Consider the following 22,084-nt stretch of genomic DNA (forward strand, 5'->3'; position numbering starts at 1 on the left):
GTGGGGTGATTAGGATTAGGTCGCAGGCGCCAAGAACCCACAGGTGATGCTGTGGCCGTAGTGGCACTGGCTTTATTGTCTTTAGGGGTCTTGGAAAGGTTGGGTCCTGAGGGGCAATGGAGGCCGGAGTTTGGGGGCAGAAGAATGACCATGGCCTTAAGTGGTGGGCATCTGGGGTGCGTCAACCTGCGAGTGCCCGTTGGCATCACCCGTACAGCCGTTGGGGGCAGTTGGCGCTGGTCCCTTCTTGCAAGGCACGGGGCAGGCAGCGACCACGGGCCCCCCTCGCGTGAGGCCCGGGCGCTCCATCTTGTGCTCCAGAAGCATGTGGTTCTGTGGCGGGAGCCCCACACAGGCCCTGGGGAAAAGGCTGGGGGTTAGCGGGGGCCGGACTCCGCAGCCGGTGGACCCCGCGGCCTCCCATCCCTAGAGTCCCTGTGGCCACTTGGGCCTGCGACGGGGAGCCCCGAGGCCAGGGCGCACCTGAGGATATTCTCGATGCAGCTGCGCTGGCGGAAGAGCGCATTGACCACCGGGCTGCCCGGGGGCACTAGCGGCGCCTTGAAGAGGAAGCCGAGCAGCGACAGCACCGAGTGGAAGCTCTGCGGCTCGGGGTCGGCGTCGGTGCAGAAGCTCACTCGCTGGCACAGTTCGGTCAGCAGCACCAGGTCTAGCATGATGGGCGCGGCCAGAAGCGAGTCCTGTGGGGGCCGGGGGGTCAGAAGGTAGGGGGGGCCGGCGGGCAGCCCCCCTCCCGCCCCGGCGGGCCCCGCACCTCGCACGTGTTGTGCAGCACCAGCGTGTTGGTGCCGCCCAGCATCAGCTCCGACGTGTACTCATCCAACGCACGCTTGCTGTCGCCCACGTACGGCACGTACTTGATGACCACCTGGAGGGCAGCACGAGGTCACAGGGGTTCCCGCCCTCCTCGGCCGGGAGCCCCCACCCCCACCCCACCCCCACAGCGGCCCACGGCCCACGCACGCAGTGGTCGGGCTCCTCGCCGGGTGCGTAGAGCACCGGGTTGCTCTGCACCATGTCATCCACCACGCTGCTCTTGGACACCTCCTTGGAGCGGAACTGTGGCGGCGCCGACAGGTTCTGCCCGTCGTTGTTGCCCAGGTGGTTGTAGCTCACGATGGACATGGTCTGCGGGGAAAAAGGGGCCCCGCGGCAGCTGCAGGCCCCACAGCGCACAACCCCGGCGCTTAGGGTCCAAGCACCCCCTCCTGCGCCGTGCACCCCCGGGGCCCACGCACCTTGAGGCCGGAGCCAATAAGGAAGTCCACCAGTACGGACTTGACCTTGGTCTGTCCTGACTTGAAGTCGTCTCCACCCACGAAGACGCGTCGCTGACGTGCAAGCTCGAGGGCCCCGGGTACCAGCGTGTTCTGCGGGGACCCGTTGAGGAAGGCACAGCCCTCCAAGATGCTGGCCACAGCGAAGAGAGTGGAGGGCGACACCTCCAGGCCCAGCTGCGGACGTAGGCGGGCAGTCAGCACGGAGGGGTTCTTTGGGGCTCTGGCCCTGACCCCTCTCCAACCCCGTGTGCACCCCCACCTGGATGGTACGCAGCAAGTTCTCAGCAGTGTCATTGAGGCCTGGGACCACTTCGCAGAAGCGCTCCGTGTTCGCTGTCCACAGGACGATGACTTTGTCTAGCCCAGCGCTGGACCGGAAGTCACGGATGTCCCTGCGGATCTGCTCCAACTGGGCGGGGAGGGAAAGAGGTCGTACAGGCCCCTCGATCTGGAGAGGTCTGGGCGACTCAGTTGCCCAAGTGCAGAGTGAGGTGTGGACCCTCAGGATGGGAGCGTGAAGACAAAAGACGGATAGAGAACGTGGGGGCAAACGGCGGGAGCAACAAGTGGCAAGGGATAAAGGACTTGGGGCGGGGCTGCACCTGCTGGGCGCGAGTGCCAAGTATGAGGTTGTCCGCACGCGCACTCTGGTTAGCGGCGATGAACTCGGGGATGTAGACAGAGGGCCGGGGGCGGAGGGACTCCATGTGTGGCCACAGTTGCTCCTGCAGTCCCCAATCCAATACTTGCGCGCGCCGCATGGCCTCAGCCAGGTTCACGGATGATATGTCCCAGCCTGCGGCGGGGTGCGGGGTGGGAGGCTAACACCCCCAAGCTCAGCCCAGCCCGGAACCTAGGCCCCTCCAGGCCCCGCCTCCCACCCGCCCCTGCCTAGGGCCCCGCCCACCGTCGAACACGAGGTCGTCGGGTGCCACCATGGGCAGCAGTGCGCTGAAGGGCACGAACACCTCCTGGCCCTCGGCGTCCAAGCCCAGGCTAACGGTGCCGGCCTGCGTCAGCGAGCCGTAGTAGTTGGCCTCCTGGGGGGCGGCAGGCGGGGCGGAGTGAGGTGGGGCGTGGCGTGGGCCGCTGGCCGGCCAGGGCCCCGCCCGGCATCCTCAAGCTCCGCCTTACTTTTGGACGCCTCAGCCGCAGAAGCGGCTCCCCGTTTGGAGGTTCCCCCCACCACGGGAGCCGGCCGGCACCTTAGGCTCCTCCCCCTGAGGGCCCCCCTCCTTCGTAGAGCTCCGCCCCCTAGAGGCCCTTCTCCCTCCCGCACCGACTCCGGCCAAGGCCAAGCCCCACCCGACCCCCCACCTTGCGGCCGGTGCGCGTGGGCCAGGACAGGCGCAGCCGGTTGGCCAGCACGGCAGCGGTGAGCGTGGAGCCGTTGTTCCCACCCCAGCCGACGAGCATGACCCCGAGCCGGGGCACCTGCCGGACGGTCCGGAAGGTGAAGCGCGTGGACGTGGGGTATACCTGGGGACGGGCGGTTCAGTGAGTCTGGGGCCACACCCCCCTCTTACCGCAGGGACAGGCCCACAGACGTTGGGTCATTCCCGTCCCCTCCTGGCTCCCTAGTTCCCCCATTCCCACCCCACAACTCCTGGTCCCCTGCCTACCTTGAGGACACCGCCCTCGCGGCTGACGCACGTTGTCCGGTACTCGTACTGAGCCTCGATGGCGTCAGGGCCGTAGACCACGTCGGGGCTTTCGACCACGAACTCGGTTGTGGCCTCCATCGCGGAGAGCTAGGGGCGGAGGGTGGGCAGGTCAGCGGGGACACGGGAGCCGGCGGACCGAGGCGACTGCGGTCCCCGGAGAGCCCGCACCAAACCCGGGGACGCACTCACCGGCGCGGAGTCAACTCGGACAGTGGCGGACGGCGAGGGCTCGGGGCGCGCGAACTCCAGAGAAAAGAGCCGCGGCCCCGCCCACGCCCCGCCCCTCACCCCACCCGCGCCAGGGAGGAGGGGCGCGCGGGGAGGAGGGGCGCGTCTGCCTAAGATTCGGGTTCAAGGCCCCGGAGACCTTAGCCATCACCGCCCTTGGGATCCCGCCCTGCCTGGCGCGGCAGGACATCCACGTGGGCTCCAGACCCCGGCCCGAGCACGGAGCGCGTGGATTCACTTCGCACCACAGTCGCTTAAGGCGCTCGGCCACTTTGCCTCATTTTGCAAAAGAGGACAATAATGGTTGCAAGAGCGCGCCAGGCCCAGCCACAAGGCAAAAGGTGGAGCTGGAGCAGGGCAGGGGGGCTGGGCACCTGGGTCCGAGATACTGCAGTGGAAACTAAGGCCAGAACTCTGACTCCCAAGCCAAACACTGCTTCAGCCTAGGCCGCCTCGGCCTCCCCCTTCCTGAGCAGAAGACACTCCCGACAGGGCTCACATGGTGCGTGTAGGGGGCGCTGCGAGGCCTCGATTTCCCTACCTGTGGCAGGAGGGCTTGGCAGGGCCAGGCTGGAGGGGGCCGGTGTTTGGTGAGAGGGCAGCGGAAGGGAGGGGGTGGGCAGGACCAACGAGGTCAGCTGGGGAGGAGCTAGGCAGGCACAGCACGGCGCCCCCCTAGCACCCAGTGATAAGGGAGCGTGGGAACCCGGCGGGCGGGCGGGGGCGGCTCCCCCAGGAACTTTCCAAAACAAGCGGCCTCCTCCGGCTGGAAAGTTTCCACCACTGGAGCTGACCCAAAAGGTGGATAGTTGGGAACGTTCGCAGGAAACATGGTCAGGGCCTGGCCTTGGGGGTTGTGGGCTCCGAGACTCTGGCTCCAGGCTTTGCCCTCAAGGGGCTCCAGTGTAGGGGCGTCCGAAGTACACTGGGGCACCCCTACCTGGCCAGAGGCAACTCACAGATAGGGTCTGGCAAGGGCAGGCTGCCTGGAGGAGGTGGTTGCTGCAAGGTTCTTGAGACAAGAGGACATCTCTTATGGGGAGATATGAAGGACTGCCCAGGCAAAAACCTGGGGGGGGTGGGTTCAGGGGCAGATGGAAAGGTGGCCAGGTGGGGGGGAAGAGAAGCGGTCTGGGGACAAGGGCAGACCCTCGAGGCTGGAGGGAGGGAGTATTGTATAATATTTGGGTTTCGTCCCCAGTTCCTGGCTGGAGATTGAGTCCAGTCACCAACGGCCACTGATTTCATCATATGTACATAACGGAGCCTCTGCAAAAACCCAACAAGGAGGGCTCAGGAAGCATATGACGGTGCTGCCCACATGATGGGCGGTGGCACATCTGGAGAAGGCATGGAAGCCCGGTGCCATTCTTCGCTCCCTGCCTTCACCATCTACCTCCTCCGGCTGTTGGGAGTGTTTTCCTGAGCACTGTGAACCATTCTGGCAAACCAAGGCGGGGAGCCGAGGGAACCCCTGATGTATAGCCAGTGGGTCAGAAGTTTGGGTGGCCCGAGACTTGTGGCAGGTGTCTGAAGTCGGGGCGGTCTTGTGTGGGACTGAGCCCTTCACCTGTGGGGTCTGATGCCAGCTCCAAGAATTGAAATCCAGTAGGTGCCAGAAGGCTGGAGGGAGCTTGTGCCTCCAAGTGACAAGTGACCTGGGAATGTGTGCAGAGACCAGAGAGGTCCCCAGCCCCAGGCCTGGGGAGCCCTAGCATTCACTGGGCAGCCTGCAGGAGGTGCCAGGAAGATGGTGGGGGCAGAGCTGACCCAGACAGGCTCCCCGGAAGGGCAGTGGGGTGGCTGGGTGGGGGGCTGGGAGGGACGTGGCCTCGGGCTGCTTCTAATCCTGGCAGACAAATGGGCACCGTACAGTGATCGCAGGGACCACCTGGGGACCCCGGTGGGGCTCTCGAGGGCAGGGGCAGGGCTGTCTCAGCCACCGAGTGCCAGTGCCCAGGTGGAGCCTGGCGCACAGGAGGGACTGTGGGATCGGAGTGCCGGCAAGATGACACCTGGGGATGTCGTCCAACAAGTGGCCGGAATGGTGGGCGGCCCCTAGCCCCTCGGCCATGGTACAGATTGTGAGCTTGGGAAGACCCTTCTGGGGCTGGGGGGCTGGACTTGTGACGTCCTTGGCTCGGGAAGGATGGTCACGGGACTGCCTGCCGCTGAGGTGCCGGGGGTGACGGCCACCCTGGGAGGCACGGGGGCTGCAGGGGAGTCTGGTGGAGGGCCTAGGGAGTCGGGTGGGCAAGGCGAAGCTGAGGCGTGACGGGGTTGAAGGAGGCAGACGCTGGCCCTGGACTCCGGACCGTGGGGGAGAGAGATGTTATCCCCGAGAAGAACGGTACGGGCAGGCCGCCCGGGGAGCAGGGTACACTCTGCCCTACAGGGCCTGCTTGACCTTGTCTCCTGCGCCCCTTGGATTCCCAGGCCACCTTAGAACTCGGACCAAGGCTGCTGGCCAGCAGGGCTGTCCCAGAGGCTAAGGCCCACAGCCCCTGACCCCTGGACCCCTTTAATCCCAGTCTTACTCTTTATCTATTTTTCCTTCCTAAGATAAACACCCACCCGCACCACGTCCTTCAAGAACAGGACCCTGACCCCTGCCTTGCCTTCAGCTCCTCACCTGGAACATGGGACAAGGACAGCCATCCCTGCTGGCATCCTGGGCCTGTGGGATTCCACTGGGCCTCAGCGTCCCCATCCCCATCATGGGCACAGGGGCGGCCTCAGCGAGCCGGCCTAGTTGGGAGAAACAATAAAATAGTGCCGTCACCGCCGTTTTCATCATTTCCCCAAACATGGGGGCTCCCCTGGCCCCACGCGTTCCCTGCTCCTGGGGGCTCTGGCACTTCGGGAGGCCTCTGCTGGCCCTGGTCTACCCTGTCCACACCCGGGGACACGGCCCTGCTCATACACCCACCCTGGCTCCCCGCTGCCCCCACATCCCCAGTGTCCATTCCTCTCCTGCCTGTGACCAAGTGGTCTGGCCTCGTGCCTTGGCACCTGCAGGGCCCATCACCTCGCCTGGGTCAGCCTCCACCTGCCGGCCTCACCCCCACGTGTGCTCATCACCATGGCTACTCCGGGGCCGGCCAAGTCTAGTCCTGACCCCAGCCCTCCCCCACAGGGGCCCAGGAGGCCCCTGGCTGTGACAGACACAAACGCACCCAGGCACTCCGGGCTGCTAGGTTCGGTTCAGTGAAATTTATTGTAGGTTGAAAAAAAATCAGCATTCACCTGTTTAGTGTACAAAAAGGACACTAGATCTTTTAAGAAAATATTAGGAAACTGAAGACGCGGATGCCTTTCAATCGTAACATTTTGGCAAAAGTGAAAAGTTCTTGTAAACACCAACTCCATGGCTCAAAATAGTTTTTCTCCACAGTACAATATTAAAAAGGGGGTGCAAAACACAGTATCAATAAGTTAGACCATATTTAATCAGCCAGAACTTTTGTCCATCAACCCCCAAAGCACAAAACTTTTTCTTAGCTTCATAATTCCTTAAAAGGAGAAAAACAACAACAACAACAAAAAACAACAAAAAGCCAACAACAAAAAGGAAATTCAACTGAGAGTCCCTTGAACCGGTTCCCAGGGCAGAGGGCCGGGTCAGCCCCGCGGGCTGCAGCCTCCTTAAATAATCCCTTTTCACCCGGGTCCGCGCGTCCGGCTGAGGACAGTCTACGCGTACAACGCGGCTGTCTGCAGAACTCGGGGGGGTCCCTGGAGTCTGCTCAACCCTTATCCCACTCCATCCCAAATGAAAAAAAACAAAACAACCACTGAAACATGAGGGGTCAGTTCCCTCGGTGCTCGGGGCATCCCAGGGGTCCCAAGAAAGGAGCCTTGGGTGGGGCAGGCACACTGCCGGTGCCTCCGTGAGGGCGCCTGCTCTTTGGGAAACCGTTAGGAGACGTCCCCATGGCTTGGAAAAATAGACATTTTTCTGCGTGAGCATTTCTGCTCTCCCTGCCTCACTACTGTTGGCGACAGCACCCCCCACCCACCCAGCGCATGACCCCAGGCTCCAGGTTGCAGCCTCTCCGTCTGCCTTCCCTGGTTGTGGCTTCGCTGAATGCGGCCCTGAATGTGAACACACGCCTCCGTCCCCACTGCACCCCGGCGGGGCCCTCACACACACGTACACACACATACATGTGGTCCCCCAACACTGGGGGACACTAGACTAGGCACAGCTACTAAGCAGCAATGATGGTGTCCATGGATCCCACGCCCCCCGCCCAGAGTGGGCGGACGAGGCACGTTTTCTGAGCTCACTCTCAGGGGGTCCCCTGACCCCATCAACCCCCCCCCAGCCCCTCCCTGAGTGTAAACCCTGCGGTGACTCTGCTAAGATGACCCCAAGACCCACAAGTGGACCGAGGGATGGAGTGAGGTCAACAGCATGGAGACCACACGGTCTCAGCGCGAAAAGAAAAGCAGCAGCAAAGGGGGAAATGGAGAACGTAATAAAAGAAAATCCGACACTGTTGTTGCAGTGTGAGCTCGTAGCACAGAAAACCCCCAGTGACCCCCTACAGCTGAGGGCCTGAAATAGCAGGGCAGGCCTGGTGGGCCGAGAGCCGCTCTGCCCCTCTGGCTCTCAGCAGCTGCTCTGGGGCCAGCTGGAGTTCTCGAAATAGACCTGGGCGGGCCTCTACCCCCCTTAGAGCAGAGACCCCGTCCCGGCCTGGGTCGGGAGAGGCCCGGGGCTGTAGGGAGGGCCCGGGGCAGGAGCACAGCCAAACGTGGGCATCAGCTGCACCCCCGCCCCTGCCCACCGCCCCCTCCTTGGTTCTCTCAGCCCTCAGGAGCAAGACTTTCAGATGGCATCTGTAATACTGCAGAAAGGACACAGGGCGGCATCTAGACCCTGGTGTCCAAGGAGGGGAGGCACAGGTTTAGAAAAGATGCTTTCTCTCTCATACAAAAATAGACTGAAGTCTCATAAGCAGTAGCTAAAAGTGGCTGTCTTTGTATAAAACTAGAAAAGGCAGGCAGGCTGGCCTTGGAGTCTTTCGGGGAGGGGGAAGCTCAAGCCCCTTGGGCTGTGGGCCGGAGACGAGGTGGGGGCTCCTCAGGAGGTGGGGGGGGGGCCGGGGGAGTGGGATGAGACGCCGGCCCCCGCACCTGGATCTGTGACCTGTGGGCACCAGGTCTGCAGGGGCTCCCCCGAAAGCCGGCGTTGCTGGCTCAGATGAATGTGTCTTCCTCGTGTTTATTTGTTTAAATAAATCTCTTTTTTTCCGCTCTGGAACTCCCCACCCCCCCCACCCGCCCCCAGCTCCCCCACCATCCAGGAGGGTTGGCCCGGCGTGGGGAGCTGGCCTGGACCACCAGCCCCGTGGCCTCAGGCTAGGGCCAGGCCTGCAGCTGTCGCTGGTCGTACTCGGCGATGAGCCTCTTGATGTGGGCCAGCTTGCTGTGCAGGTACTCGCAGCGGTGCTTCTCCTGGCTGTAGTTGGTGTTGGTCTGCAAGACAGCAGCGGCAGGGCTGAGCCACATCCTGCAGCCGCCACCCCAGAGCGTGCCCTGTGTGAAGCAGGCCAGCCTGCTGGTCGCCTCGGGCTCCCACTCCCCCTACTTGCAGGCCAGTGCCCACCAAGCAATGACAGGGACCCTTGCTCTACCTTGGGCCAGAGCCCTGGGCTGGTGTCCCCCCACCCCCGAGTCCCATCCTGGGAAACACGGTCACTGCCAGGATGAGGGTCAGAGGCAAGACTGTCACAAAGTCTCCTTCCTGGGCTGGGACCTGGCTGGCAGAGAAACACCCTGGCACACGGGGGCACACACGTGGTGAACCCACAGCTCGTGGCCTTGAGGAGCAAGAACTGACAGAGCCCTGACTAGGCATTCCTGCCAGACTAGCAGCTGGGGGCGGGAAGCTTAGGCTCCTCCCTTGACCTTGGAGGGAGCCGGAAAGAGCCTGGGGGCTGCACCCACGAAGCAGTGGGAGAGCTGGAGGGTGCTGGGGTGCCCAGGGAGGGACGGGCTGAGCTTCTTAGCTGTCAATGGGGGCAGGGACTGCCCTGAGGACCCAAGACTCCAGCCTACCCAAGGCCCATCCCCCTTCCGTCCTCTCCCGGACTCTAGTGCTGCTCACCTTAAGCCAGCTTCGTCTGACCCCCTCCCCAAGCCCACAAAGGGTAGATACTTACCTTTTTGATTTTTCGATATTCCTGCAAAATCTGCCCGCGAGTAGTCTGGAAAACAAAAGAAAGCGAACAATGACCCTGGCTGCAGGAAACCCCAACTGAGTGACCCCTTCTCCCTGATAACCTGTGACCTGCACAGTCACCACCTGCCTTGAGACAATAGCCTCAGCATGGCGTGAGGGAAGCTGACCAAAGTAAAGAGAGGCAGGCGGAGGGGTGGGGAGGGGAGATGAACAAGGCAGGAGGTGGGGGGAGGATGTTGGGCCAGGGGAGAGAGAGGCAGGGGCCCAGCCTCAGGGACCAGCACGATGGGCAGCACAGCGGGAGGGGCCGGTCAGAACCGTGGGAGGGAGGAAGCAAAGAGCAGGTTGGGTGGCCTCCTTCCCTCACACCCAGTTGGCCTGTCCTCTGTTCAAGGCCAACCATCTGAGGGTGCAGGGAGCTAGTGGGGGATGTCCACGTGGGGGCTGCAGGAGGGAAGAGAGAGAGAGACCCCAGGGACTCATGTATCCCAGACCCTCAGAACCCCGATCGTGCCTCCAATTACGAGCTGGTTTCGTCTGGAAACCAAGGTGGCTCCCACGAGGGGAGACGGACCTCAACACCCGATCAATCAGATAACTAGCTCCGAAAGGTGGCATGAGGGGAGGCTGGAGTCCCAGGGCTGCTGACCAAGGGTAGAGCCCCCGCCCGACCCCCCACCGGTGAGCTCCAACACGGTCAGCTCGGGGAGCCCGCACGCCTTTGATCAGAGGGCGAGGGAGTCCTAAAACGGGCAGGGGGCCACAGGAACCCTCCAGCCCCTCCCCCTGTGGCTCTGAGAGCACGGATGGGCTGTGAGCCGCAGAGAGGACCCCAGGTGCTCTTGCAGGGGGGACCCAGTAATCCGACCCACCGCTCTGCGCGGGGCCTGGCTGTTTCAGTTGCTCCAGATGCCACCCCTGCCCTAACAAGTCATCTCCCACCTGTGGAGTCAGCCTCCACCGTCCCCATTGCAGAGGAGGCCAAACTTGGCCTGACAGCCCGCGGACTTCTACGGCCGAGCCCTGGGGATGGGCCTGAATCACATCAGCAGCAAGGGACAGCTGACTGCCAGGCGTGACAGGGAGAAACACCGGCAGACGCGGCGGCCCTCCTCACCTGGGAGGGGTAGAGGCCAGGCTCGGGGGCCATGGCTAGGGCTGGAGGCCTCGGGTTTGGCTGCACCCATGAGAAACAGGCCCGTCTCACCAGGTCGGGTGCAGAGCACGGGGGGCAAGTGTGCAGCGCCCGGGGTGGGCCGGGCCCCCAGCCCAGAGTATGTCTGTGAGTGCGGTGGACAGTGGCGGGGGAGGGGGGTGTCCACCTCGTATTCCTCGGAGCCCTGGGACAACTGCCGGAGCTGGGCGTCCAGCTGCGTGAAGCGCCGTGTGATCTGCTCAATGCGCGCGTGCAGGTCGCGGTACTCGCTGTACTCCGCGTTAAAGTCGTTCTTGTAGCTCTGGCGCTGCTCCGAGGAGGAAATGGTGGCATATTTCCTGGGGAGAGGGAGAGAGGGGCCAGCAGGGCCCAGGGGGCTGCTGCAGAGAGAGGCTGGGGTGCCCGTGGTCGCCCGTGCCCCGCCCCCCACCAGCCCCCACCTCGTGGGTGATTTCCTGGCTTGAGCGGGAGCCTGGTCCTAGAACTCCCACACAGCAACACGCAGTCGGATCCTACCTCTGCTAACTCGCGGTGCGGGGGAGAGTGTGGGGCGGGGAGAGGGGGGCCAACCAGGGAAGTACTCACAGCAAGTAGTCGGGGGTCTCTGAGGTTGACGTGGGGACGCTCGAGCTGTTGCAGGCCCCGTTTAAACCTACAAAGGAAGAGCAAATGCGTACCTTCTGAGTCCACACCGAGACCCGCACCAAGCTCTGTTGTCCGGAGGACGTGGAAGGATAGCAGAAGGGGGGTCAGGAAGGGCAGAGGGAGTGTGAGGGCTGGGCAAGCGACACCTCGGGGGCCTCACTGGACCCAGAAGCGCCGCAGCCGAGCCAAGTGTGCGTCCCTGCACCACAGTCGTGTAAAGTGCAGGGAGCCCTGGCGTGCCGCGTGCACGTTTCCGGCAAGCAGCAGAAAGGACACGTGAACGACAGGGCCGACGCATGGGCCACTTGTTCAGAGCTTGACCGATCCAGAGACCTTGCCACCTCTGCTGACTGCATGTAAAAGACCGCTACTCTGAAAACAAGCAACGCCCTTGTCCAAGGTCTCTGGCCCTGCCGGACGAAGAAAGATGGCCACCTGGTTCCTGCCCGCATCCCAGGCCGTCCACTAGGAGGAGCTGGAGGACACGGGACTGTCCGCGGCGCTTGGGGGCAGAGTAGACCAAAACTACCATCTAGCAGATTTCCGGGGGGGGGGGGGGGGGGGGGCGGGGGGGGGGCGGCGGGGGGCTTCTTTCAGACGGCCTTTTTTCTCAGCACGGAAGACATCTGTCACCGTGCAGTATATCCTCGGTACCCACTGTGTGTCCCTCTGACTGGAAAGCAGCCCACCTGGGAATCCCTGGGCTGCAGGGAATGATTCCCACCATGGAGCACACCTCTCCCCTCCCTCGGGGCCGTGGCCCGATGAACACACATGTAAGTTTAGTCCGTGCTTCCGCGACCCACGCTTTGCATAAGGTACGCCTTCCAGAGTGTTCTGCCATGCGTGGGCCCAGTCAGCATTGCCTCATTTAGCCTTCCTGAGATCTTCAGGTGAGAGAACAAATGGAGAAACCAAGGCTCAGGGTCAGATTCACCTACCACCTGAGACACCTCTGGGGGTCGGCCTGAGCAAAACTTAGAGGCCCTACTCCTACCGGAGCACTCTCTGTGCATCGTCCTCACTCAGCCACCCCACCCCTTCACTAGCCGAGCTGATTCCCACCATGTGGCCCGGGCCTACAGGGAACCCCCCACAGCTGCCCCCTCCATTGTCCCTTCTACCAGCTTCTCCTATGCCTCCCCCATGCCTGGGTCCCACTGTGAGAGGGACTCCCCATCCGACCCCTCAGAGGTCAGTGGGCCTCCTGAGTTCGGCCTGGCTGTGCCCAACCCCCCCACCCAGTACACCAGCCTGCCCAGGAAGGTACCCTGAAGCAACAGGAGGGGTCCAGGGACCGAGCAAGAGTGGGGGGCAGACACAAGGATGGGCGTAGGACCCAGGAGTGCACCTGCAGCACAGGCACGAGTTGGGGCTATGGGCCCAAGGTGGCATCAGGACAGGGGTGGCTAAGAAGAGCCATCTGCCCGGCAGATGCTGCATCTGTCGGGGTCAGAGGCAATCATGGCGCAGGGCTGGGACAGTACGGCACAGAGGAGTGGGTTAAATCAATGCCTGTGCCTCCCGTGTGGAACACGAGAACAAGAAAGCGTCCTCACATGCTGACCTGGAACCTTCTCCAGTGCGTCTGAAGCAGAGGCAGGGTGCACAAAGAACCAAGGTGGGTGTTTCCTGCTTGTACGGCTGCCTGCACAGGCAGAGCACATACTCTATCCCAGAAGGAGCCTCGGAGCAGGACGGGGGGCCTCTGTGCCCAACCGTTTTGTTACCATTCGAGGCACCTGCGAGACGCAGATGAAGACAGTCACCCAGCCTAAGGCACAGCTCCCAGTGCCTCAGCTGTCCTCATGCCTTCCCTCGGGCCATCTTACTCCCTGGTTTGCCCGATTCCAAACCTCACTTTCTCACTTTAATCCGGGGACAAGCTACCTAGGACACTGTGTCCTGGGCAGGACCTGAAGCCACCTGAGCCTCATGTGTGGGGCCCACCCCATGGTATTCCTCCTTCCCAGGGCCCTTCCAGGGGCACATGGGGTCTTGCGTTCACCCTTTGGGACAGGTCGTGCTGACTGGCTGCGCCCGCTCAGGGTTTATCTCCCCAGGCAGGACAGGCTCAAGGGACCTAGGCCTCACCTCAAGGGAGGGGCCGGCAAAGGCCTTTCTAGAGAGCAGTTGAACAACTCATTAAAAATAAGGAGAATGCAGCTCCACCCTTGACCCAGGAATGCCTCCTGCTCGGATCCTTTCTGGACACATAATCTGAGAGCGGCAGAAAGTCACACAGCGTGAGACTGCCTGCAGGAGGCAGGTGCAGCTGCATCTCTGTGGCCACATCATGCTGATTCTGTTAACAGCCACGTGGGGTGCTCAGCTCGGGCGCCTAGGGCCGTGAACTCAAGGTGACCCAAGCTCCGGGGGTGAAGACCCCCACTCCCACCCCAAGCCTGGCCTGTCCATACACCTTCCCAGTAACTCTGGGCCCCACAAAGGTTCTCCTGCTCTCTCTCCAGCCAGCCTTGTACCTGCTGCTGTGATCCCAGCTTTCTCGACTTCGGCTTCCTCACCTGCTACATGACCTCATTCTGACTCCTACTGCCTGCTGTTCTATGGACAGCTTCCCAAACCCAGTCTCCACAGGCTGAAATATTCACTAGTCAGCAGGCTACACAACGCCTGCGGCGGCCCACGTGCCACCCCACTGCCTTCCCTGAACCCCAGCCCCACCCTGCTCCCCTTTCAGTGTCTGGGACCTCCCTGCAGCCAGGGCTGTCGCCTGGAACTAGCTCCTCTCCGGGGGCGTTGTTTGCCTCCACGGGCCTCAGCTCGGTCGGGTTCTGTGCACCCAGCACCAGCCTGGCACACAGCAGGACTGCAGAAGCCTCCAAGGCCAAGACCACTGGGGCACTCATGACCTCGTACAAGAACACAGGGTGCAAAGGGGTTGAATGTGCAGGGCGTGCCAATATGGGGGCCCATGGGGTGGTACAGCCCCCTCTGAGCAGTGGCGGGTGTGGGGAGCTCAGGCTCCTGGCAACGTCCTCCTGCAGTCTCCCACCACAGGCCTGTCTCCTGGTACCTACCCGGGGCATCTGGTGGGGCTCCAAGGGGGCTGGGTAAGTGGTCTGGCAACCGGGCCTGGTGCCTGTCCTCAACTGCCCTCTCCTTGTCTTTGTGCTTCTTGGACTTCTTCTTGGATTTGCTGCGCGATGAGCCGCCATGGGGCCTGCTGGGCTGGGCACAGTCCGTCAGCAGGGGCAAACCGAGGCGCGTAGTCGGGGCCGGGGTGGCCACTTCTCCGTGATCACAGTCCCGGCCGCTGTGGCCCAGGTCATTGCTGACGTCAGCCAAGGGGTCATGGGCCCTCGGGGGCTCCAACCGCGGGGGCAGGTGGGCATCCGTGCCAGCCAGCGGGCCTGGGGTAGGCAATAGGGCCTCGCGGCCATGGGGTGCACTCAGCTTCCCATTGACGGCAGGCTGAGCTCTCTGGGTGAAATGTGATATCCTGAGTTTCTTGTTGGCCAGGGGACCGATGAAATCAGGAGGCTGTGGTCGTTTCTACAAAGGAAGGGAAACTTTTAAAAGGGAGACTGTGTCTGGAACCACTGGTGTCCCTTAAGAAGTGGCTGGGGAGCAACAGGCTGACCCTGAGCTCAGCAGCGAGGCCCTAAGAAACCCGGTGCCCACCTGCAAGGTCCACTCTGGCCACAAGGGGGCACACAGAAACAGCCAGGCCCTTGCTGAGGCAGGCTCAGCCCACCCTGAGTAGGAGTAGAGAAGCAGCATCAGCAGAACTGGCCAGCTGAAGCACTCAAAAAGGCCACCTCTGGGGACTGGTCTGAAATGTCCCTGCTTCCAGCATCTTCCCTAGATGAGGGGGATGGTGACAGAACCAAGTCTGAAGGATCAGGGCAGCCCCACCGGCTGGGATATCCACCCCTCTAGACCCAGGATTCCTTGGATCCCCATGGCAACCCTGTTACGTGTGCAGGCCTCATCCCCATTTCACAAGTGAGAAGGCTGAGGCGCGTGAGGCAGGGATGGACCACAGACAGCCCAGACCCAGGGAAGCAGCTAGACAGAAAGATGGTGGACAGCAGGCCCGCGATCAGGGGGAAGCAGTGCAATGGGCCCTCAGCCCTCTATTTTGGCCCCAAAGCCAGGGCACGCAGAGACCTGACCTCGCCACAAGCAGGCTTCAGAGCCTTGGACACGGGCTGGGAGTCTCCAAGGCAAAGGAGAGAAGGGAGATAAATAAGGGACCTGGGACAAGGGACTCACGGGCCAGAGCATGCGGGTAGGGACATGTGAGTGCCCTTGCTGACTACTGATTAAATCAGCAGCGGCCACCACTCACAGGGCCCTGTGCCCGCAGCCAGCACACTCCATTTTACAGAATGTTCGCGACAGCTTTGAGAAGCAAGTGCACCTGCCATGCCTGCTGGCTCAGGGCAACGCGGTGCCTGCTCTCCATCCACCCACAAGTACTCGAGGGAACTGCGCCAAGGGCCCAGGCCCGGGGCCCCAGACTGGGGGAAGCCAGGCAGCTGCTCACTCACTGCAGAACATACCCGGCCCTGAGCCAAGGGCCCAACAGGCTACCCGAACACTGAGGTCCGGCCTGGCCCCCTGGCTCCTACCCCGCCCTCCCCCCTCACCACTGCCACCACCACCTGCGGTCACACCCATGCCTGCCACTCCTACCTGAGGGGGCGAGGCGGAGCTTCCATGTTCCCTGGGAGGACTGGAGGCAGCAGGGTCTCCGGGGAGGCCACCTGCACTCTGTGGCTGGCACAGCTTCCTATGAAGGAGAAGTGGGGTAGCTGAAAGGCCCCGCACACCCAGGCCCACCTGCCTTTCCACGGACACCATGCTGTCCCACCCTCACCCAGTGATTTGGGGAGGGGCCAGCTGCCCTGGCGAACCAGAACGGGGTTGAGTACCCGGGAACATCAGGGCATGGTAGGCAGAGAGCAGCCTGAGCATGTCCACCCTGGGTTCATCCATAGCCCAGAGGACCACCCCGCTCAGTGTCCTGCTGCGCCCAGAAGAGTCAGTGGACACCCCCTCATCTAGACACCCGTTACTGTGGAGACCAGGGACCCAAGTAAAATTGACTGGATATTCAAGGTCTGTGTCACGTCCCTGTGGAAGCTGGGTAAACTGGAGCACCGGCCCCCTCCTTTTAAAAACAATCATTCAAGGGGCGCCTGGGTGGCGCAGTCGGTTAAGCGTCCGACTTCAGCCAGGTCACGATCTTGCGGTCCGTGAGTTCGAGCCCCGCGTCAGGCTCTGGGCTGATGGCTCAGAGCCTGGAGCCTGTTTCCCATTCTGTGTCTCCCTCTCTCTCTGGCCCTCCCCCGTTCATGCTCTGTCTCTCTCTCTGTCCCAAAAATAAATAAACGTTGAAAAAAAAAAATTTTAAAAACAATCATTCAGGGCGTCTGGGTGGCTCAGTCAGTTGAGCGTCTGACTTCGGCTCTGGTCATGATCTCACCGTCTGTGAGTTCGAGCCCTGCGTTGGGCTCTATGCTGACAGCTCAGAGCCTGGAACCTACTTCAAATTCTGTGTCTCTCTCTCTCTCTCTCTCTCTCAAAAATAAACATTAAAAAAAAAAAATCATTCGTCCTAATAATGCTACTTACTGCAGAAACTTTAGAAAATGCAGAAGGGGACTGAGATGACCTGGCATGACAGGAAGTCCTCCCGGATTCAGGACTCACTTTCCTGGGAGCCACATTACAATATCTCCTCAAGGGCAACAGGGGCAGCCAGCGATCCACAGGAGGGGTACCTGAGCATAACAGTGTGCAGCCAGGGACCAAACAAGAGACACTCTGACACTCAATGGGCAAACAGAAGGCCTACTAGTGACCCTGGCCTGAGGCCCCTCTCTAATCCGCCTCTCATATTCCCGGAGGTTACGAGTCTCACAGGAGCCCAGCCGCCAGCCCGGTGCTGTGCGTGGTGCCGCAGGCCCTCCAAGTGCCCTGCAAATGTCTGCCACGGGGACCATGTCGTCTGCACTGCTCTTGAGCACTGACAAGCAGAGCACAGCTCCTTGACCGATGGCCACATTACAGACCACTGCTGCTGTCCCCTCCACGGTGGCCCCAAATGCAAGGAGAGCCACAGGAAAAGGGCCTGCAACACGCAAGCACGCACCAGGGTAAAACAGTCCGTGTGGCCACAAGGGGTACTGCCAGTCTGCCGTCCGGGGCACAAGGAAGCAACCGGAGGCATTCACATGCACTCTTTCCAGCCTCCGTTAAAAAGGCACGGAAGAGGGGAAAGACAGCAGCATGGTCTAACGCAGAAAGCAGAAGTGTTGACTATCTTATAGGAGCCAAGAAACCGGCCCAGGCCACAGGACCCCATGGGCCTGGGGGTCAGAGCCTCAGAGACCGCAGAGAAGGGGCTCCTGCAGGGCTGTGCGCTCTCTGCTCTGGATGCGGGGCTGAGGAGTGAAGGAGCCCAGGCCTTCTCTGGGAGGCCAGGAGGCTGCTCCAGCCACACCCGGACAACAAGATGGACAGACGTGTGGCCTCAGGAGAGGAGGAAAGGGAGGGGCCCGTGGGGCTTCAGAGAAACCTCAGCAGCCCTCCTGAGGAGGTGAAGCCGCTCGGAGGAAAGTCTTGAAGGCCTGCCCCTGGGCCTCCAGGTAACAAATGTGAGAGAGACAAGAAAATGCATTTGAAAGGGAAGAGAGACTCTATAAGCAGATGAAAATTTTAAATCCACAACAGAAACACCAGCCTTAGTATCCTCAGAAAGACAAAGGACTCCAAATAGACATTTCTCCAAATGAGAATAGACATTGGTCATTCTCCAAATGAGAATAGACATTTCTCCAAAGAAGATACACAAATGGCCAAGAAGCACATGAAAAAGCGCTCAACACCATTAGTCGTCACGAAAATGCAAATCAAAACCACAATGAGATATTACCTCATATCCATAAGAGGGCTAGAATTAAAAACAAAAAACCAAACAGAACAAAAACCAGAAAATGGGTGGGGGGGAAAGCAAGTACTGGTGAGGATGTGAAGAAACTGGAACCTTTCTGTGCATTGTTGGTGGGAACGTAAAATGGTGCAGCTGTTGTGTAGAAAAGTCTGGCAGTTTTTCGAAAACCTCAACTCCACTCCTCCTTCCTCACCTGAGAGGACTGAGACTCTATGTCCATACACATCCTCTGACACAAATGTTCACAGGAGCGCTACCCACGATCACCAAGAGAAAGAAATGACCCGAGGGTCCAGCAGCAGATGAATGAATAGACAACTGTGGTGTGTAACCACACACGAGAGAATATTACTGAGCCACAAAAAGGAACAAGGCTCTGCCACGTGTTACAATCTACAGGAACCTTAAAAAACGTTACAGAGTAAAAGAAGCCAGTCAGACAAGGCCACGTGGTGTATGATCCCGTTTATACGAAACGTCCAGACACAGAAAGCAGATTGGTGGTTACCAGGGGCTGGGGGAGGGCGATGGGAGTATCTGCTAATGTGGGGTTCCATCTTTGGGGACATGTTCTGGAACCAGCTAGAGGTAGTAGTTGTACAATGCTGTGGATATAATTAATGCCACTGAATTGTGAGAAAGAACAAAGCTGGAGGCATCAATCCCGTGTTCCAAGATACAGTACAGGGGCGCCTGGGTGGCTCAGTCGGTTGAACGTCCGACTTCGGCTCAGGTCATGATCCCACAGTTCGCGGGTTTGAGCCCCGCGCCGGGCTCTGTGCTGACAGCTCAGAGCCTGGAGCCTGCTTCAGATTCTGTGTCTCTCTCTCTGCCTCTCCCCCACTCACACCTTGTATGCCTCTCAAAAATAAATAAACATTTAAAAAATTTTAAAAAAAGACACAATATAAAGCTATAATAATCAAAACAGCATAATACTAGCACAAAAAAATAGACACATAGATCAATGGAACAGAATAGAGAGCCCATAAGTAAACTCACGCTTATATGGTCAATTAATCCAGGACAAAGGAGGCAAGAATATCCAACAGGGAAAAGACAGCCTCTTCAATAAATGCTGTTGGGAAACTGGACACCTATATGCCAAAGGATGAAACCAGACCACCTGCTTACACCATACACAAAAATAAACTCAAAATGGATTAAAGACCTAAATGTGAGACCTGAAACCATAAAACTTCTAAAAAGAAAACACAGACAGTAATCTCTTGTACACTGAGTTTAGCAACATATCTGTTGGATGCATGTCCTCAGGCAGGGGGAAAAAAAGCACAAACAATTGGGACTTCATCAAAATAAAAAGCTTTTGCACGGCAAGGGAACATCGACAAAACAAAACGACAACCTACTGAACAGGAAAAGATACTTGCAAATTATACATCTGCTAGGGGATTAATACCCAAAACATATAAAGAACTTACACAACTCAACACCCAAAAAAAAAAAAACCAAAAAACCAAAAACACCCCACAAATAATCTGACTTTAAAAAGGGCAGAAAATCTGAACAGATATTTTCCCACAGACCTACAGATGGCCAACAGCTACAGGAAAAGATATTCAACATCACTAGTCATCAGGGAAATGCAAATCAAAACCATGAGATATCACTTCACACCTGTCGGAACGGCTAGTATCGAAAAGAAAAGAAACGAGTGCTGGTGAGGATGGGGAGAAAAGGGAACCCTCCTGCACTGTTGGGAGTAATGCCAACTGGTACAGCCACTGTGGAAAACAGTATGGAGGTCCCCCCCCCCAAATTTAAAAACAGAACTACCAGGCAATTAGCAATAGCACTACTGGGTACTTATACAGAGGAAACAAACAAACGAATCAAAAATATACAAGCTCCCCTAAGTTGACTGAAGCATTACTTACAATAGCCAAGATATGAAAGCAACCTAAGTGGCCGCGAATAGATGAACAAGATAAAAAAGAATGTGGAATATAAAAACAACGGAATATTACTCAGCCATAAAAAAGGATGGGGCCTCACTGTCTGCAACAATGTGGATGGACCGAGAAGGTATTATGCTATGTGAAATAAGTTAGACAAATACCATATTATTTCACTTATATGTGGAATCTAAAACATAAGATGAAATAAATAAATAAATAAAATGAACACACAAATGAAAAGAGAAACAGACTCATAAATGCAGAGAACAAACTGGTGGCTGCCAGAGGGGAGGGGCATGGAGGGGGGGGAGAAAGAGGCGAAGGGAATTAAGAGATACAAACTTCCAGTTATAAAATAATTAAGTCACCGGAACAGGCACAAAAAGTACCGCATGGGGAATACAGTCAGTAACACTGTAACAGTCTCACAGGGTTACAGATGGTGACCACACTGCACTTACTGGTGAGCACTGAAAAATGTACAGAACTGTCATATCATTATGCTGTAGACTTGAATCTAATGTAACACCGTATGTCAACCATATTTCAACAATGAAAAATTTTAAAATAAAAACATCACTCCCACGGAATGAGAATGTGATGCCACAAAAAACCAGACCAAAGACCAGTGGGAGCTAGAAACAATTGGCAAAAGGGATGGGATGGGAGAAGCTGAAAAGAGAGAGCGACGTGCAATGGGGAAGATGCGAAAGTGGACAGTTTATGGAGCACAACCCTCCCCCCGTACCTCTGACACCTCCACTCCCCTCCCCCTCTCTGCCCCCTGCCTCACATAAAGGGAGGTTGCCGGAGGGGCATAGGAAGCCTTTCCAGGAGCACACACAGGGTGGGAAGAAGGATGAAGGGAGTTTTCAGGCTGTGAGAGCAGAGACACTCGCCCCAGAGCACCTGCCAGGCCACGCCGTGATCACGCAGACGTGTAAATGGCTGGGTGGGGAACCTCCAACCCTTGTGGGCCAGGCCTTCAACATGGAGGCAAAAGTCCTCGGGATCTGAAGGCCCAGACTTGGGCAACTGCCAATCCAATCTGACTGAGCTATGGCAGAGGGGCCAATCAAAGCCCTTTCCTCAGGAGCTGTATCCCTTCAGCACCAGGGCAGAATCGCAGACCCAGGAGTGGGAGAGCTTGCACAGGGAGAGGGAGAGGAGTGAGGAGAGCGAGAGGAGAGTGAGAGGGGAACAGGAGTGGAGCGGTCTCCTGGGGGAACCGGCAGGACCTCTGATCTGCTGAAAGTGACAAAAGGCCATGGGACAACCAGGGGAAGCTTGGGTTGTGAAGGACAACGCGAATGAGCAGAGTAAGTGACAGGGCAGCCAAGCAGGTTACCAAGTCCACAAAGAGCATATGTGATGGGATGGTGACTGTGGTTTGGCGTGTGGTCCAGATGCCTGCCCTCAGGGAAGCGAGGCCAGGACAAGTGCAGGTGGTGGCAGGGTTGAGGGGAGTGAGTGTAAGGCCAGGCAACGTTGCCAAAGTCTCATCCTGCACTGGGAACACCTGGGGCAGGACGGGCCCCAGCAGCTACACACATGGGGAACAGAAGCACAGAGAAAGAATCGAAAGGATGCAGGAAGTGGGTGTCCGTGTAGAGCAAAGCCTCAGGGGCCCAGGTAGACTCTGCAAGCAGAAGCGTGCTTAACTCAGGTATGGATTTTGAACAAGCTGTAGGAAAAGGAGATGGCCCAGCTTCCGGGGTGACACGCGTCCCTACTCCCCACCAGCAGAAATACCCCGAGGCCCAGTTTTCCTTCCTGCGATGGGGCCATGGCTTCAAGAACTGCTATGCATGGGGTTTTCTTCGGGGCGTGAACAACCTAAAAAAGAACTGAGCAGACAGGTGGCTGGGGTCACCTTCAGCGTGGTCACGGGCATCGAAGATGCTGACCCTGACTTCTGCACACCAACCAGTTCAAGCTTCCAAGGACGGTAGGTGCTGCTGGTAAGTCGAGTGTGTCCTGGCGAGGCTGATCCCTAAGCTGGCCCATGCAGAGGGAAGAGCTGGCCCGGGCGGAAGCCAAGTGCCTTGGGTTTACA

At 59.0% G+C, this 22,084-nt stretch overlaps 2 protein-coding genes across 5 annotated transcripts in view; both read right to left on the minus strand.

Moving 5' to 3' along the window:
- Window positions 1-47: 47 nt before the first annotated feature.
- On the minus strand, window positions 48-8,418 carry ISYNA1 (inositol-3-phosphate synthase 1). 3 transcript variants are annotated; one of them, XM_030304712.1, is made up of 12 exons: window positions 8,336-8,418; window positions 5,826-5,941; window positions 2,924-3,052; window positions 2,619-2,780; window positions 2,209-2,341; window positions 1,904-2,097; window positions 1,561-1,710; window positions 1,260-1,475; window positions 985-1,149; window positions 776-889; window positions 484-701; window positions 48-358 (listed from the first exon to the last, which is right to left on the minus strand). In XM_030304712.1, the coding sequence occupies exons 2-12, from the start codon at window positions 5,910-5,912 to the stop codon at window positions 157-159; spliced, it is 1,770 nt and encodes a 589-aa protein (XP_030160572.1). In that variant the 5' UTR covers window positions 5,913-5,941; window positions 8,336-8,418; the 3' UTR covers window positions 48-156. The 3 variants fall into 3 exon arrangements, with proteins under 3 accessions (XP_030160572.1, XP_030160564.1, XP_030160583.1); XM_030304704.1 differs by lacking the exon at window positions 8,336-8,418 and adding an exon at window positions 6,370-6,458; XM_030304723.1 differs by lacking the exons at window positions 5,826-5,941; window positions 8,336-8,418 and adding an exon at window positions 3,155-3,214.
- Window positions 6,392-22,084, minus strand: part of ELL (elongation factor for RNA polymerase II) — a 77,178-nt gene continuing 61,485 nt past the window's right edge. For both annotated transcript variants that reach the window (XM_030304682.1, XM_030304693.1), the window contains exons 7-12: window positions 15,847-15,943; window positions 14,226-14,700; window positions 11,125-11,191; window positions 10,706-10,877; window positions 9,364-9,408; window positions 6,392-8,677 (exon numbers count right to left, since the gene is read on the minus strand). In XM_030304682.1, coding sequence (XP_030160542.1) covers window positions 8,561-8,677; window positions 9,364-9,408; window positions 10,706-10,877; window positions 11,125-11,191; window positions 14,226-14,700; window positions 15,847-15,943 — 973 coding nt within the window. In that variant the 3' untranslated portion in view covers window positions 6,392-8,560. The remainder of the gene's footprint in view (window positions 8,678-9,363; window positions 9,409-10,705; window positions 10,878-11,124; window positions 11,192-14,225; window positions 14,701-15,846; window positions 15,944-22,084) is intronic.

Source organism: Lynx canadensis, chromosome A2, assembly GCF_007474595.2.
Source record: "Lynx canadensis isolate LIC74 chromosome A2, mLynCan4.pri.v2, whole genome shotgun sequence".
NCBI classification, from domain to species: Eukaryota; Metazoa; Chordata; class Mammalia; order Carnivora; family Felidae; genus Lynx; species Lynx canadensis.